Raw genomic sequence first — 13744 nt, 5'->3', positions numbered from 1 at the left:
ACCACCTCCAGGACTCATCCCCGGTACTCACGACTAAGTACCCTCAGAGCAGTACCCCATCTAGCGGCAGCCTAACCACCTACCTAGACTCTTGAGTCCCTGCACTCCAGCTGATGTACTGCTGGGGGAGCCTACTCCCTCTACCACTCCTGGAGGGGCTATTTCTGCCCATTCTAACTGTGCCCTAACTACATAGCACTCCTAGAGTGACCTGACACAAGAAATCTACTAATCTACCTTTGGGGAGAATACCTCTGCTCTCAGAGGCTCTCCCTTAACTCTGGCCTACAGCACATGGCTGCATTCCCTTTATATGGGCCTATGCACCACCCTGTGGCCATAACCCAAAAGTGCAGGGACCCTCCCTGTTAACTATAACTACACCAGCTCTACCCACTATCCCATGACCAGCACCACCCAGGGGTCTGTGTAGAAAGGGTCTCTATCATAAGGGTCCAGATTTGGTAAACCCCTACATATCTAAGAAATGTATATGCATTTATTAAGGCATTATAACCATGCCTGTCTATATTCAGCCTGTATAGCAAATTCTTATATATCCACTACAATGTGGGTCCATGTTTGTATCATCAACAATTCCCCTTTAAAGTGATACTGACACCAGAAATTAAACCTTTTTTATAACATTGTCATAACATTGCCTTTGCATGCTATTTATAATTTTGCCATAAAAGTATTTGTCCAAGCTTTTACATTCCCTATCTGATCCCCCATGTTCCTCTATGAGGGGGCTGCCATATTTGTCCAGCAGGGGGCCGTTAGCATTAGAAGCTGTAACTGTCAGGCTGAGAAGGGACAGTCAGGTTGGCAAAACAGTCAGGTTTTGGGATTTCAAGTAACAATTCCTTACAAAAGCAAACCTAGCAGCAAAAAATAATCAACATGACCTATAGGCAACTTTTTATGTAGATTCATATTTTGAAAAGTTGTTTTTTCGTGTCAGTATCACTTTAAATAAAACTTCCTGTCTGGTAATTAGTGACACAAATGCATGTGTAAATATGAAGGGCCTTTACAGTTCTTTTAGAAGAGATAAAATTGGGCATGTGTCATAGTTTAGACACCTTTTTGAAACTAGTGAAAGACCATACCTTCTATTTGGTACATGAGGTTTTAATTCTAATTATGCTACCTGGATCCCTTGGCCACTCCCCTTGTTAGCTTTTTAGAATGGTGTCATTACATTACTAGAAAAGACTGCATATTCAAACCTACAGTCCTCTAGCATGAAAATGTACCAGCTCCAGTGAATGTCATGGAACATATGGTCATATGCCTGGATCCAATTTTCACCCCTACAGGAGTTTTATTAATCCCCTACATGTATAAATTCAGTGGAACAAGTGAGTAGATTTTGAGGATTGTATTTCCCTTAAAGTTTTAAAATTCCAAGGAGTTCCTGACCACTCATTTAAACTGACAAAGCTGCAGAGATGATTAGTGAAATGTGTTTGCCCAACAATCGATCCTTTGCAACACAGACACTGAAACAACATACAGTTTGCAAAATTTAGTCTAACTGACAAAATTTAAAAATTAAAGGAAGACAATCTAAGGCCATAATTTGCCATAATTGAATCTCATAAGTTTATAATCTGGTTTGTGTTCACTCAGTCTTAAAAAAAAAAATTATCTTTTATACTGCATTTGTGGGAGTATTATCTCAGTGCATTATTGCTTTCTATCTACAGGTTGCATATTCATATACATATGAACTAAGGCCCTACTTGGATCTTTTGCTACAAATTTTATTGATCGAGGACTCTTGGCAAACCCATAGGTTAGTACTGAACCATTTGACACTGCAGTTCCCATGATTTTCCAAATTAACAACATTGTGTTGCGAAAAGTCATCTCTTTATTGACACGCTTTCAAATGCAAGACAAGACATTAAGAGCACTATAATCACATTGGCACACATAAAACATATGCTGCAAAGGCAAATTCATATAACTAAATGTGCACTCACACAAAACCCTTCAAATACAAACTTTTACCTTATATGGCCTAAAGTATCCTGCCATCCCTTTTAATTAGTGGAATTTGTGATTTATACCCATTGTTGTGAGTACAGCCATGAAATATGTAGCAGTAAACATTAGCAGTAGAATGAGTTGTACTGAAGAGCTTGTTGACTCGTAACGTGGCTCTGTCATAGGAAGCCATCTTTAACCTGTCCAGTCCAGATATTTTTAGTGTTATAGTGAACAGACCAACATCTACATCAGTGATCCCCAACCAATGGCTCACAAGCAACATGTCACTTGTCCCTTGGATTTTGCTCCCAGTAGCCTCAAAGCAGGTGTTTATTTTTTGAATTTCTGGCAAGTTTTGGAAACATAAAGACCATGTATACTGCCAAACAGAACCTCCTGTAGTCTGCCACATTGGTTCTCTGGTAGCCCAATCACAGCTCCTATTGGGCACTCCCTAATAACTTTTTTTTTTATGCTTGTGTTGCCTCCCAACTTTTTTTTTTATATTTAAATGTGGCTCGTGGGTAAAAAAAAAGTTGGGGAACTCTGATCTACATTAAAAAATAAGTAAATAAGCCAAAGTAGTCTAATACAAAAACCTCTTATATTACCTTGTTTATACACAAACAAAAGTGTTAATTCAGTCTCAGTTTTCTTTTAATTATGCCTTAGATAGAATATTAATATTGTAATATTTAGAAAGGAGTGTAAAGCAATGAATTACCAACATCTAGTACTTGTCAGTATTTCTGGGTAATTGATTATGGAGGCAGCATAACACCTGAAATCACCCCTGCCGCTTCCTACTGTGTTTAGTTGCTTATAAAATGCAATTGAAAACCCATTTATTTTTTTACACCACTTTATCATTTTATACATTTTAGCACACATTTATAGTTGTTGTGTTTTTTTTTTTTTTTCTTCATAAAGTAAATGTTCTTGCCATTTAAAATGAATCCATATGTTTGTTTCCATCAATTTAGGATTCACAATGCACTTAAAGGAATACCAGATGACAGAGATGGTTTGTTTGATACCATTCAGCGCTCCAAAAACCACTATCAGAAAAGAGCTTATCAATGTATAAAATGTATGGTAGCCCTCTTTAGCAACTGTTCTGTTGCTTACCAAATTTTGCAGGTAACTTAAAGCATTAACATCTTTAAAAACAAGTGTTATATAACTGTAAGAGTGTTATTTTCATTTCTGCTTTTTTTTTTTTTTTATATATCTTTACCTGTTCTATTTTTTATTTTTATTCACAGAGTAATGGTGATTTGAAAAGGAAATGGACCTGGGCAGTAGAATGGTTAGGGGATGAATTGGAACGAAGGCCTTATACAGGCAATCCGCAGTACACTTACAACAATTGGTCTCCACCTGTTCAAAGCAATGAAACCTCAAATGGCTACTTTTTAGAGAGATCACACAGTGCCAGAATGACTCTTGCAAAAGCTTGTGAGCTCTGCCCAGAAGAGGTAAACTGTTTATTATTTAAATTACTGTAGTTTTTCATGGACATACTTATTTTTTGTACAATGAAGTGCCTTTCAAAAGTATACATGGTTGATCAGTTTACAGATGACAAATCCTATACTGAAGTTTTCTGTGATTTTTTTTTAATTTTAAAGGACAAGTCAACCCAAAATATAAATTTTTGCGTATTAAGAGTAAACGAAATTCTAAGCAACTTTGCAATATACATTCATTACAAATTTGTCATGTTTGTAAGTTTTTGACTTTTTTTTAAATATAATTGCTATAAGAATTGTTTCTTCCAGTCCGTTTCTTGCCAGCAGACTGACAGACTTGTCTTGCTGGAGGAGGCTGACCTTTGCAACATTGTTTAAAAAGTAACAACCAGGAGTTCAGCAAATGCTGCATTCAATAGCAATTACATTTACAAATAACTTTTAAAGCACTAAAACATTTCAACAAATTCACATTGGAAAGGTGCTTGTAATTCTTTTTTTAGGTAAAAAAATGTTTTTGGGGTTGACATGTCCTTTAAAGCAGTGGTTCTCAACCTTCCTAATGCTGCAACCCTTCTATACAGTTCCTCATGTTGTGGTGACCCCCAACAATAATTATTCCTAAGACCATCGGACATATGTGTTTTCCGATGGTCTTAAGCGACCCCTCTGAAAGGGTCGTTTGACCCCCCCCAAAGTGGTCCCGACCCACAGGTTGAGAACCGCTGATTTAAAGCTTTGAAGTTCATTTAAAAACCAAAAAAAAAAGAGCATACAACACTAAGGCATCCTGTTTGCATATTTATTACATTTTAACACTTTGTAAACCAATTTATGCAGCAACAACAAATTTGCCATCTTTTTAAGTAAGTATATACCAGCTTTGCACACTGCTCTGGAGTCACTTTACCTATTCTGCCAGACAGATTTGCCTAAGGTTGTTTAGTGGTACCATAGATAGTTAATTGGATTGTGTTTATGGCTTTTCTTCATAATACTGTGGGGCTGCTTTTCATTAGATTGGACTGGGATATTTTTAAATAGAAGGAAGATCAGATGGTGCAACGTACTAGTATTTTGCACCATCTGATCTTCCTTCTATTTAAAAATATCCCAGTCCAATCTAATGAAAAGCAGCCCCACAGTATGATGCTGTCACCGCAATACTTGACTTTGGGAATGGGTGAGCCACATTACAAGCTCTGTATAACACTAGCCTGTATGGTAGGTGGGCACTGTCATGAAATAATAAAGCATTTGCCATATGGGAAAACATTTTGTGGTCATGTCATATACAAAGAGAAACATTTTCTCACCAATATTCCAATTAATATGTGTTGGGCAAATGTATTACTGGCCGCACCTCACCTCACCTCACAAATACCCATACTGTTTGTATTGTGGTGTGACAATGCTTTGGGGCTAAAATTCATGTTTTAGCAGGTCAGTAATTCCAAAAACATACTACATTTGCTCAGTCTAACTGAGAATCTAAATGTCAGAAGTGATAAGCATTCTACATGATCTTTCAACTATTTATGTAGTGAGTGCTTGAAGCTTCCTTTCTTCCCTCTTAAAGGAGAACTAAACCCTAAAAATGAATATGGCTAGAAATGCCATATTTTATATTATAAACTGACTGCACTGGCTTAAAGTTTCAACATCTGTATAATAGTAATGATATAGGTTATTACAGTTGTCACAGGGGCTCCCCATCTTGGATTCTGTCCCCCCTCCCTGGAAATGTTCGAGACAATGCACAATGCTCAGTGTGGTCTGAGCAACTGTAAAACTTTCTGCCCTACTTCTGTAGTTTTAGTTCTCCTTTAACGAAAAAGTATACATAACTGTGGCACAGAATGGTGAAGTGTAGTGTTAAACTTGAAGAGTGAAGGAAGTGAGCAAATCTGATACATACTTCATAAACTGTAAAGAGTCTCTCTATGCAATGAGCATATTCCAGTGATCAGGACCTGGCTTGTAGGGACCTGATCAGGGTCAATGTTTTGGACAGAAAATAACAAACAGGAAATAGCAGATCCCCTGTCGTTACTGCGCCACCATAAATGCATAACAGGAAAAGGATACTACCCAAACAAACACTTAATTCTGAAACTTCGTTTTTAGTTTGATTTATACCCCTTTGCACACCAGTGTTAGTTTTATTAGAATACAATTATGTGTGGAAGGTTCAGATAGTATATTTAGTTACTTTTAATCATACGTTACTTTAGAAGTGACTTGAGCCATCTATTGCATTATTATAAGCTTGCATATAGCAAAGTGCATGAAACAGAATTCCAGTTTGAGCTTTACAAGTTAAGCCATAAATTATTACTAATAGGCCTTGGATTAAAGGATATTAGGAAGGGATATCCTGTTTATACCTCAGCCCAAACTGCTGGACATTTTCATGGGTGGTGTATATAACCTGCATTTGGGTAAGAGTTCAACATTTCAGTGTAGGATTTGTTATTCTGTAAAATAAGAAGACAGATCAAAGATCTAAATACACAAGACTCTGTGTAGTGATATAAAATATGTATATTCTACATTTTGAGAAATGACAAACACCAGCACTCCCTTGTACTCATAAATACCATGAAACGGTTCAGTGCCCAACAAAATATATAAAAAGTGTTTTAACCAAAATGTATACAATACCCCTCACATGAAAATGCCACTAATATGATCAGTTAAAAAAGAAAAGAAAAAAAGAACCTAGTGTCCAAACTTTGTATATCTAGACATACAAAAGGATTGTCAAATCTTTAGCTTGTCTAGGCCATCACCTAAAATGACCTTATCTATGGTTATCATCCACCAGTGTACCTACATGCACTCATCCAGAAGTATCACAGGGTAGTCTGTCAATACTGACTATTTAGAAAACTGGCCCTGCAGGTGCCCACGCCCATAGGCCCCCCATCCGACGTCCTCCCCCGAGCGCATAGATTTAACACGGTCGGGCAGGGGGAGCTCCGCATGGGTCGGGGCCCACCGGGATTTGTCCCGGAGGCCCAGTCCGACCCTGCATACTGATATGCATAGAAAGTAAGGATGAAATAGGTCAAACTCCTTGACCAACACTCTTGACCAGCTTTATTCTAATAGATTTGCCCCGTGTTAATAAATCAGCCCAAGTGCCTTGTAATTCAAGTTAAAGGACAAGGCAACTCAAAATATAATTTTTTGCCTAATAAAAGAAACCAAAATTCTAAGCAGCTTTGCAATATATATTTATTACAAGTTTGTAATGGTTTTTGAGTTATTTGTATTTATAATTGCTATTAGAAGCAGTGCTTGCCTGTCCTTTTCTATTCTCTGCCCTGGGGGCTCAGACTGTTGAAACAATGTAACACAAGGCAGCAGACTGACAGACCTGTATTGCTGGAGAAGCAAGACCTTTGCAACATTGTTTAAAATGTAACAACCAGGAGTTCATCAAATGCTGCTTTCAGTAGCAATTACATTTACAAATAAAGTTTAAAGCGCTACAAATTTTTAATTATTTCATATTGGAAAGTTGCTTAGTATTATATTTTCTTTCATTATGCAAAACATTATTTTTGGGGTTGACATGCCCTTTAAGTAATGTAGCATGAATCCATTTTGATGGAAAAAAAATGTTAAGCTGCAAATTTTAAAAAATCCCTTTTGTAGAAAAACCCAGCTCTCAACCATTCGGAAACATAGATCCTGTACTGAGAATGTATAACAGGACAGCAGGCAAGTTGTTTGCCAGAGGTTCAGAGTTTGTAATAAAAAGATAGTGGGACTTATTAATTGTCAAAATTTTAGAATTGTTTAAATATGACTTTATGGAAATGGGCTTTCTTTAATTTGTAGCTTTCTGGATTACAGGTATCATTACAGGTATGATATTATATACCATTCCTGTATGTTTAAGTACAAGTCATTGCTGATGTTTGTAATTTTATTAATATATAATATAATACCTATTTTTGTACATTATCACCAGACATTTCTTATGTTTTATAGATACACAAACATACCATTCATTGCCTAGTTTCTTTAATAAATACATGTTGATGATTTACGTATATGTATTATAGTAATCTTGTGCGACAACTGTAAGAATCAGAGGTAGCTTAATATTCAGGTTATCATGCTACAGTATATTCTGCAAACTCACTGGCAACTTAAGTCTCAGATTGATATAAAATTGTGATGCATGAGCTGCACTTCACTCATTTTGTTAGTAAAATGTTGATTTGAATTCATATTTAATTCCCTTTGCAGCTTATGAGTTTGCCTTTATATAAATAGTAACAATTTTTTACTTGTGTATATCAGTTTATATTATTTGTTATTCAGTTTTTCTCACTGTTATTTGTAGCGCGCTATAAACGTGCCTTCTGTGTGCCCCTACTAATGCTACTAATTTTCTACTAATAGTTATGAATTTTCATTCTTGCTTTTGTCTTGTTAAAAAAAGATAACTATAATTATTTTTATATATTACAGACTTTTGTAACCATTTTATTACAATAGGAACAGTTGGCTACAATGCACAAATGCACAGACTAGAGTAGACATCATGGGGTCATTTATGATTTGGCCTAATATACTTTTGGGGAATAAAGATATTTTTAACCTTTGTTGCAGCATTGCTGCCCATTTGTCTAGTGTGGTGCAGTAAACAGAGAAAAAGATATAATTTTATCCTAAATGAGAAGTGATGATATAGACCCAACTTAATATGGCTTGTATTGGAAGAGTGTTCTTTCTAGTCTTTGTTTTTATTGTAAAACTTTGGTGGTGGTAGTTCTGTTCTTACCCCTATTACTGCATCTATAAAGTAGGGGAGTCAGTTTAACCCTTTTCACCCCACCCATAGTGGAATCTATGGTGCTGAAAGTCCTAATTTCAGAACCTATTGTTCTGTATTTCTTTGATCTATGCTGCATTGCAAGTATACTGGTAACATGTATTGCAGCTCACAAGGGGATTTATTGATTGGTCACTCCTCAAGCTCCTGCAGGCTGTGTCCCAAGCTAAGGCCAATAGAGTAACTGCTGATATTGTACAAAGAATGGTAGCAGACTGGCATGAATGGGATTCACCTGTCACGGCACACTGTGGCTTAGCCGGAAAACACTACAGAGCTATTCAGGGCAGTAGCATCTGCATTCTCTGCCAGCATCTTTCTGCCAGGGAGCATTTGTCCTGTATTACGTTAGCTTTTTGGATAAGGAAAATGTATTACGTCGGGAGGTGATTATCTGTGGGTTTACCTTTTCCTCCTTCAAAAATTGATTTAAGGAGGATCAAATGTAAAATCAAACCACTTTCAGTTTCACTGTTTTTCACTCCTTAGTGCCAAAAATAATAATACACTTAATTTTTTTGTTCATACAATAGGTTCAAGCATATCCAACCACAAGATCTATTTATTAAATTCATCTTAAACGCAAGGGTACATTGCCCATTTAATATCCTTCTAAATGTGCCCGGTTTTACAGTAGTCTGAAATAGATTGATTATGCCATTTTAACAGTTTTTTGTTTTGTTTTTTTTTTAAACCATGAGGCATTAAAGGAAATCCACTTAGCGGGCTAATTTAGTTCTGTATGCCAAGTGGATCTGTTTAATACAAGATATTTTAAGACTATGTAACAAAGTCCCAATTCTAAAAATCAGAAATAGTACAAGACCCTGGTCAACTCACCCTTTAATAGTTATGTCTGGCCACCCCCTTCCCCCGTAATCTATGGTTTGTCCCATCCCATTTCATACAAACAGAAGTGAATTTCTGCTGGTGATTATTTCTGCTTCTTTGTGAATATTCTGAAAGCACTTACTGTTAGTAGATCTAAAGAACAGGTGTAAAAACCAATGTTGTGACTTGTTTCCTGGGACTGTGTTGGATTTGCTCTGGCAGAAGATTTACTTGAATTTTTAAGCGTGTTTATGACAAAATTCAACTCTTGCAAACTTTATAGGAGCCAGATGACCAAGATGCCCCCGAGGAACATGAGTCCTCTCCCCCGGAAGATGCCCCATTGTATCCCCATTCTCCTGGCTCCCAGTATCAGCAGGTATAAAATGCACATTGTATTCTTATTCAACAGTGATGAAACAACTGTTCTGTAACATGTTCAAATTTCATATAAATAGACTGTAGAGTAGATCCTGGAATTTCAATTAATTACTTGATCCAGGTGCCTTTCTTAACATATTAAATGGATCAGTGTGGACAGATGACCTACATAAGTGATTGTAAGTGAAATACATTTCCATTGTCAAAGTGCAAAATATTATTGTGAGCATCATTTCCTGGTGTATTTTATCCCTTTTCTGGGATAAAGATATATATTATCAGATTTTCAGGTGTTTTTTTTAAAAGCTATTTTTATATCCAAAAACAAATGAGGCAAGACGTTAGGTGGCCATACATGGGCCGATTGTAGTTGCCAATATCGGTCCTTCAGACTGATTCGGCAGCTTATCGGCCTGTGTAGGGGCAGCAACGGCGGGCCTGTCCGACCGATATTTGGCCTGAAATAGGCCAGATATCGATCGGGCAGGTTAAAAGATTAAGTCGGATCGGGGACCGCATAAATGAGCCGTGAACCTGCCCTGAACTGATTGAGCCCATTACCGTCAGTATAATTCGATCGTTTGGCCCCACTAAGTGAGATTATGCAATGTAAAGATTAAACGTGATATTGCAGCACAGTGTGAGTTATTTGCTGCGACTTGGGGTTACAAGTGAAGGTTACAATGTTTTTAATACCACACATGACCTCTAACATTATTCCCCATACGGTATACACAGCAGGAATAAGGGTTTGAAATGCATGGTAAATGTGTAGCTTGTTGGATTTGAAGTGTAGCTTTATGCATGTCTTTTTCACCTGTTTGCTTTGCATGAATTGATGTTTACTGATTCAGTTTAATATCAGTGCTGCCATTGTGACAACATTAATAAGGCTTTAAACAAGTTTTAAACCGCATACAGTTACATTTAAGTAATTTAAGCACATATATGCTGGTACATATCCAGGAACTAATGGTAATGGAGTTCTGTGAAACAACACTACTTCTCCCCAGTTGCAATTAAAGACCGATATCTGATTCTAGCAATAATTTTGCCTCCGATTAAGTGTTTTATTGAGCCTATTATGAGAATACATAGTTATCACTCTCACAATAAATACTGTGGTGTTTTTGGCTTCCTCTGTGCCCTTCTTAATAAAATATGCCCCCCTTTTTTTGAAATGAGCTCATTCAGCTGAGCTTAGTAGTAAAGGGGTATAAACACTATCTGAATTTCCACAAATATACACGTATTTTTTGTTACACTATAAAAAAAAAATATCATTTATCAAATTGATATGAATCATAATGGTCTGCCTCTGCTCAGGTACCATTGCCCCTTCCCCCTTAGACTTACTGCAGTCCAGCTCTCCCCTCACTTTTTCACTAAAGTGAAGGATATTGGGAATTAAAGTACCTCTGCTTTGCAGAAAATCTGTGCACCACCGAATATAGTACTGGGGGGAGAAGTTTGAAATTCCTTTTTAAATTTCTTTCCTTTTTTATGACGATAAACTATGCTAAATTGAATTGATAGCATAATGGACATTGATTGTATCTCAACAACATTTCTTTGTCATGCTTTTCAGAATAACCATTTGCATGGACAACCATATACAGGCCCAGCAGCACATCATATGAACAATCCTCAGAGGACTGGCCAACGAGCACAAGAAGAATTAGAAGGCAGTGAAGAAGTTCCCCTGATTCAAACAAAAGATTAGAATATTATACATAATCATTTTACTTTACTCCACCAAGACTGTGCACCCAGGCCTTACAGTCCAACCTTTCTTTGTGTCTGGCTAATATTTAAAACTAGAAAAAGAAAAAAAAAACTATTCCTAATCAACTTGGAGTGGAGAGTCTATTCACTGTCTTATCTGCAGAAACTTGCTGTCGATATATAACCCGCCTGCAGTGGAAAGTGTATAGTGTTTTGTAATAAACAGCCTGATGCTAATGTGTAAATGGCAAAGGTGTACATAGTATATTAATGTCTGACTGTTAATTCCTAAGCAAATCCCCCTTTTTAATTTTTTTTTTTTTTATTATTATTATTTTGGGACTTGACGATATTCACAGATTTTCAAAAAGGAGAAACAAGCAAAATTGAAAAAAAGTCAGAAAACTTGTCTCTGCTCATCACAAGTTTTCCTGCCAAGTGGCAGCTGGATTGAAAAAGAGAGAAACTTTCCACTTCAACCACAGAAATAGTTTGATGTTATCACTTTACCACTGAGTAGTTTGTATTCAGAGCTACTCGAAGGCTGATTTTTTTTTTTTTTATTATTATTTGGTTGATGTGGGCAAGTGGTGATGTTACGCATTGTTTCTAGACTTCCTTTCATTGCCTTCTTCATCACTGGCATTAGTTTTAACATCTTCAAATTCTTGTTATGCTGTAACATATAGCATGGCTTCACACCAAGTTAGTGTAGCCAGACATAGGGGATAGGGGTGGGTTGGTGAGGATGATATGCCATGTTGTTTGACCAACAGTTGCACTGTTTAGTTTTTTTTCCCCAACCCTGTTGTGATTTGTTTTGGGTTTTTTCCCCCTTTGGCTTTTTTTTTTTTCTTTTGTTTATACCTTGGCTTTGAAATGGGAGAGTGAAAAACTTTGAGTTGCACATGTGCCCATTCCTAATATTTTAAAGAATCACCTGTGGGCTGGATACACATAGGTTTCACTTATTTAATAGGAGGTGAAAAATTATTATATAGCAAAACAAATATGCAAACATATGCTATGCCAGGATCCCTTGTGCATAGTACGGAAGGTATTTAATGTGCTTGTTTTGTTTTTGTAAAGACTATTACAAAACCTGTCCAGTACTTTTTCTTTCTTCTGCATCTTAATGAAATGGAGGCCTAGGACATTATACCTGTGAATGCCACTGCCTGGGTAAAAATTGGTCCGTAAAACAATTCTACTGAAAATTAGAGTTGTCTTGTAGCCCTTTCTCCATTCTGTAAGAAATATTTAACATAAGGAAGGTTCTGCATATAATAGAAACTACTGGTTAGTCCAATGCAATTCTGAGGCATCGCGATTCCAGGATTTAAAAAAATGTTTTACAAATTTCAGCAAAAACATCAGTAAATACTGTATTTAAAAGAGAATTGGTAACTTGAATATGTGTATTTTTTTTTTTTTTTTTTTTTTTTTTTGAAACCTGTCTAAAAACCAAATACCCCTGCAAAACAGCCCACCCTATAATATTTAAATATTTTGCTGTTTTATTTTATAGAAATTATTTTGCTGAATTCACAAATAGAATTTGATTTAAGAAGAAAATACTGTGCTTTTGTGTTTATTTTTTCAATTCTGGTGCTCCTATAATTCCATGAGAGAGAGCAAGAGGTAAATAGTATGCCCAAGCCAGCACCATGATTGGTGTTATGTCTGCATTACAGGGTAATGTGTAAATAAACTGGTATTTATTCTTAGCAGTAATTATAAGCAAGGTGGGGCTGGCACTACAGAGAGGGACTTCGCTTTTGTGATGTGTAAATGAATATATACATTTTATAGATGTATAAATGATAGAGTAAATTGGAAAGGTTTGCCTCATCAATGTATATATCGGATGACAGCTTTAAGTTTAATCGTTTGTTGAAACTTAAAGAAGAGTTCGGCGACAATAACCGGCTTGGGACGCAGACCATGCGCAGTAAAAGCACTTACCTTCTGGTTTCTTCTGTGCAAAGCTAGACTGACAGCCCTGAGACATACACCATTACATTTCTGCACATAATTTAAGTCCCATGAGTGTTCTGTGTTCTACATGCTGATTATATATATATATATATATATATATATATATATATATATATATATATATATAATATATATTATATTCTCCCATTCAAGGGGCACTGATTAGTTGGTTGCATTTCATCTCTAATCCAGATAAACATTCAGTCATATGAAAAAGTTTGGGAACCCCTCTTAATTCTTTTGAGTTTTGTTTATCATTGGCTGAGCTTTCAGAGTAGCAACTTCCTTTTAATATATAACTTGCCTTATGGAAACAGTTGTATTTCAACAGTGACATAAAATTTATTGGATTAACAGAAAATATGCAATATGCATCAAAACAAAATTAGACAGGTGCATAAATGTGGGCACCCAACAGATATATTACATCAGTACTTAGTTGAGCCTCCTTTTGCCTCTAGAATCCTCCTATAGCCTTTTATTAGTG

General features: G+C 36.3%; 1 protein-coding gene across 6 annotated transcripts in view; it reads left to right on the top strand.

Moving 5' to 3' along the window:
* The window catches only part of usp9x (ubiquitin specific peptidase 9 X-linked), a 115518-nt gene extending 102684 nt beyond the window's left edge, over nt 1-12834 (top strand). For 5 of the 6 annotated variants that reach the window (XM_031895724.1, XM_031895722.1, XM_031895723.1 and 2 more), the window contains 5 exon segments: nt 1713-1801; nt 2982-3138; nt 3264-3476; nt 9437-9532; nt 11123-12834. In XM_031895724.1, the coding sequence (XP_031751584.1) occupies nt 1713-1801; nt 2982-3138; nt 3264-3476; nt 9437-9532; nt 11123-11257 (690 nt within the window). In that variant the 3' untranslated portion in view covers nt 11258-12834. 6 annotated transcript variants of the gene reach the window in all.
* The last annotated feature ends 910 nt before the right edge of the window (nt 12835-13744 follow it).

Source organism: Xenopus tropicalis, chromosome 2, assembly GCF_000004195.4.
Source record: "Xenopus tropicalis strain Nigerian chromosome 2, UCB_Xtro_10.0, whole genome shotgun sequence".
In the NCBI taxonomy this organism is placed as follows: Eukaryota; Metazoa; Chordata; class Amphibia; order Anura; family Pipidae; genus Xenopus; species Xenopus tropicalis.
Note: the sequence above shows the minus strand (reverse complement) of the source record. Positions and strands in the feature narration are given on the sequence as shown.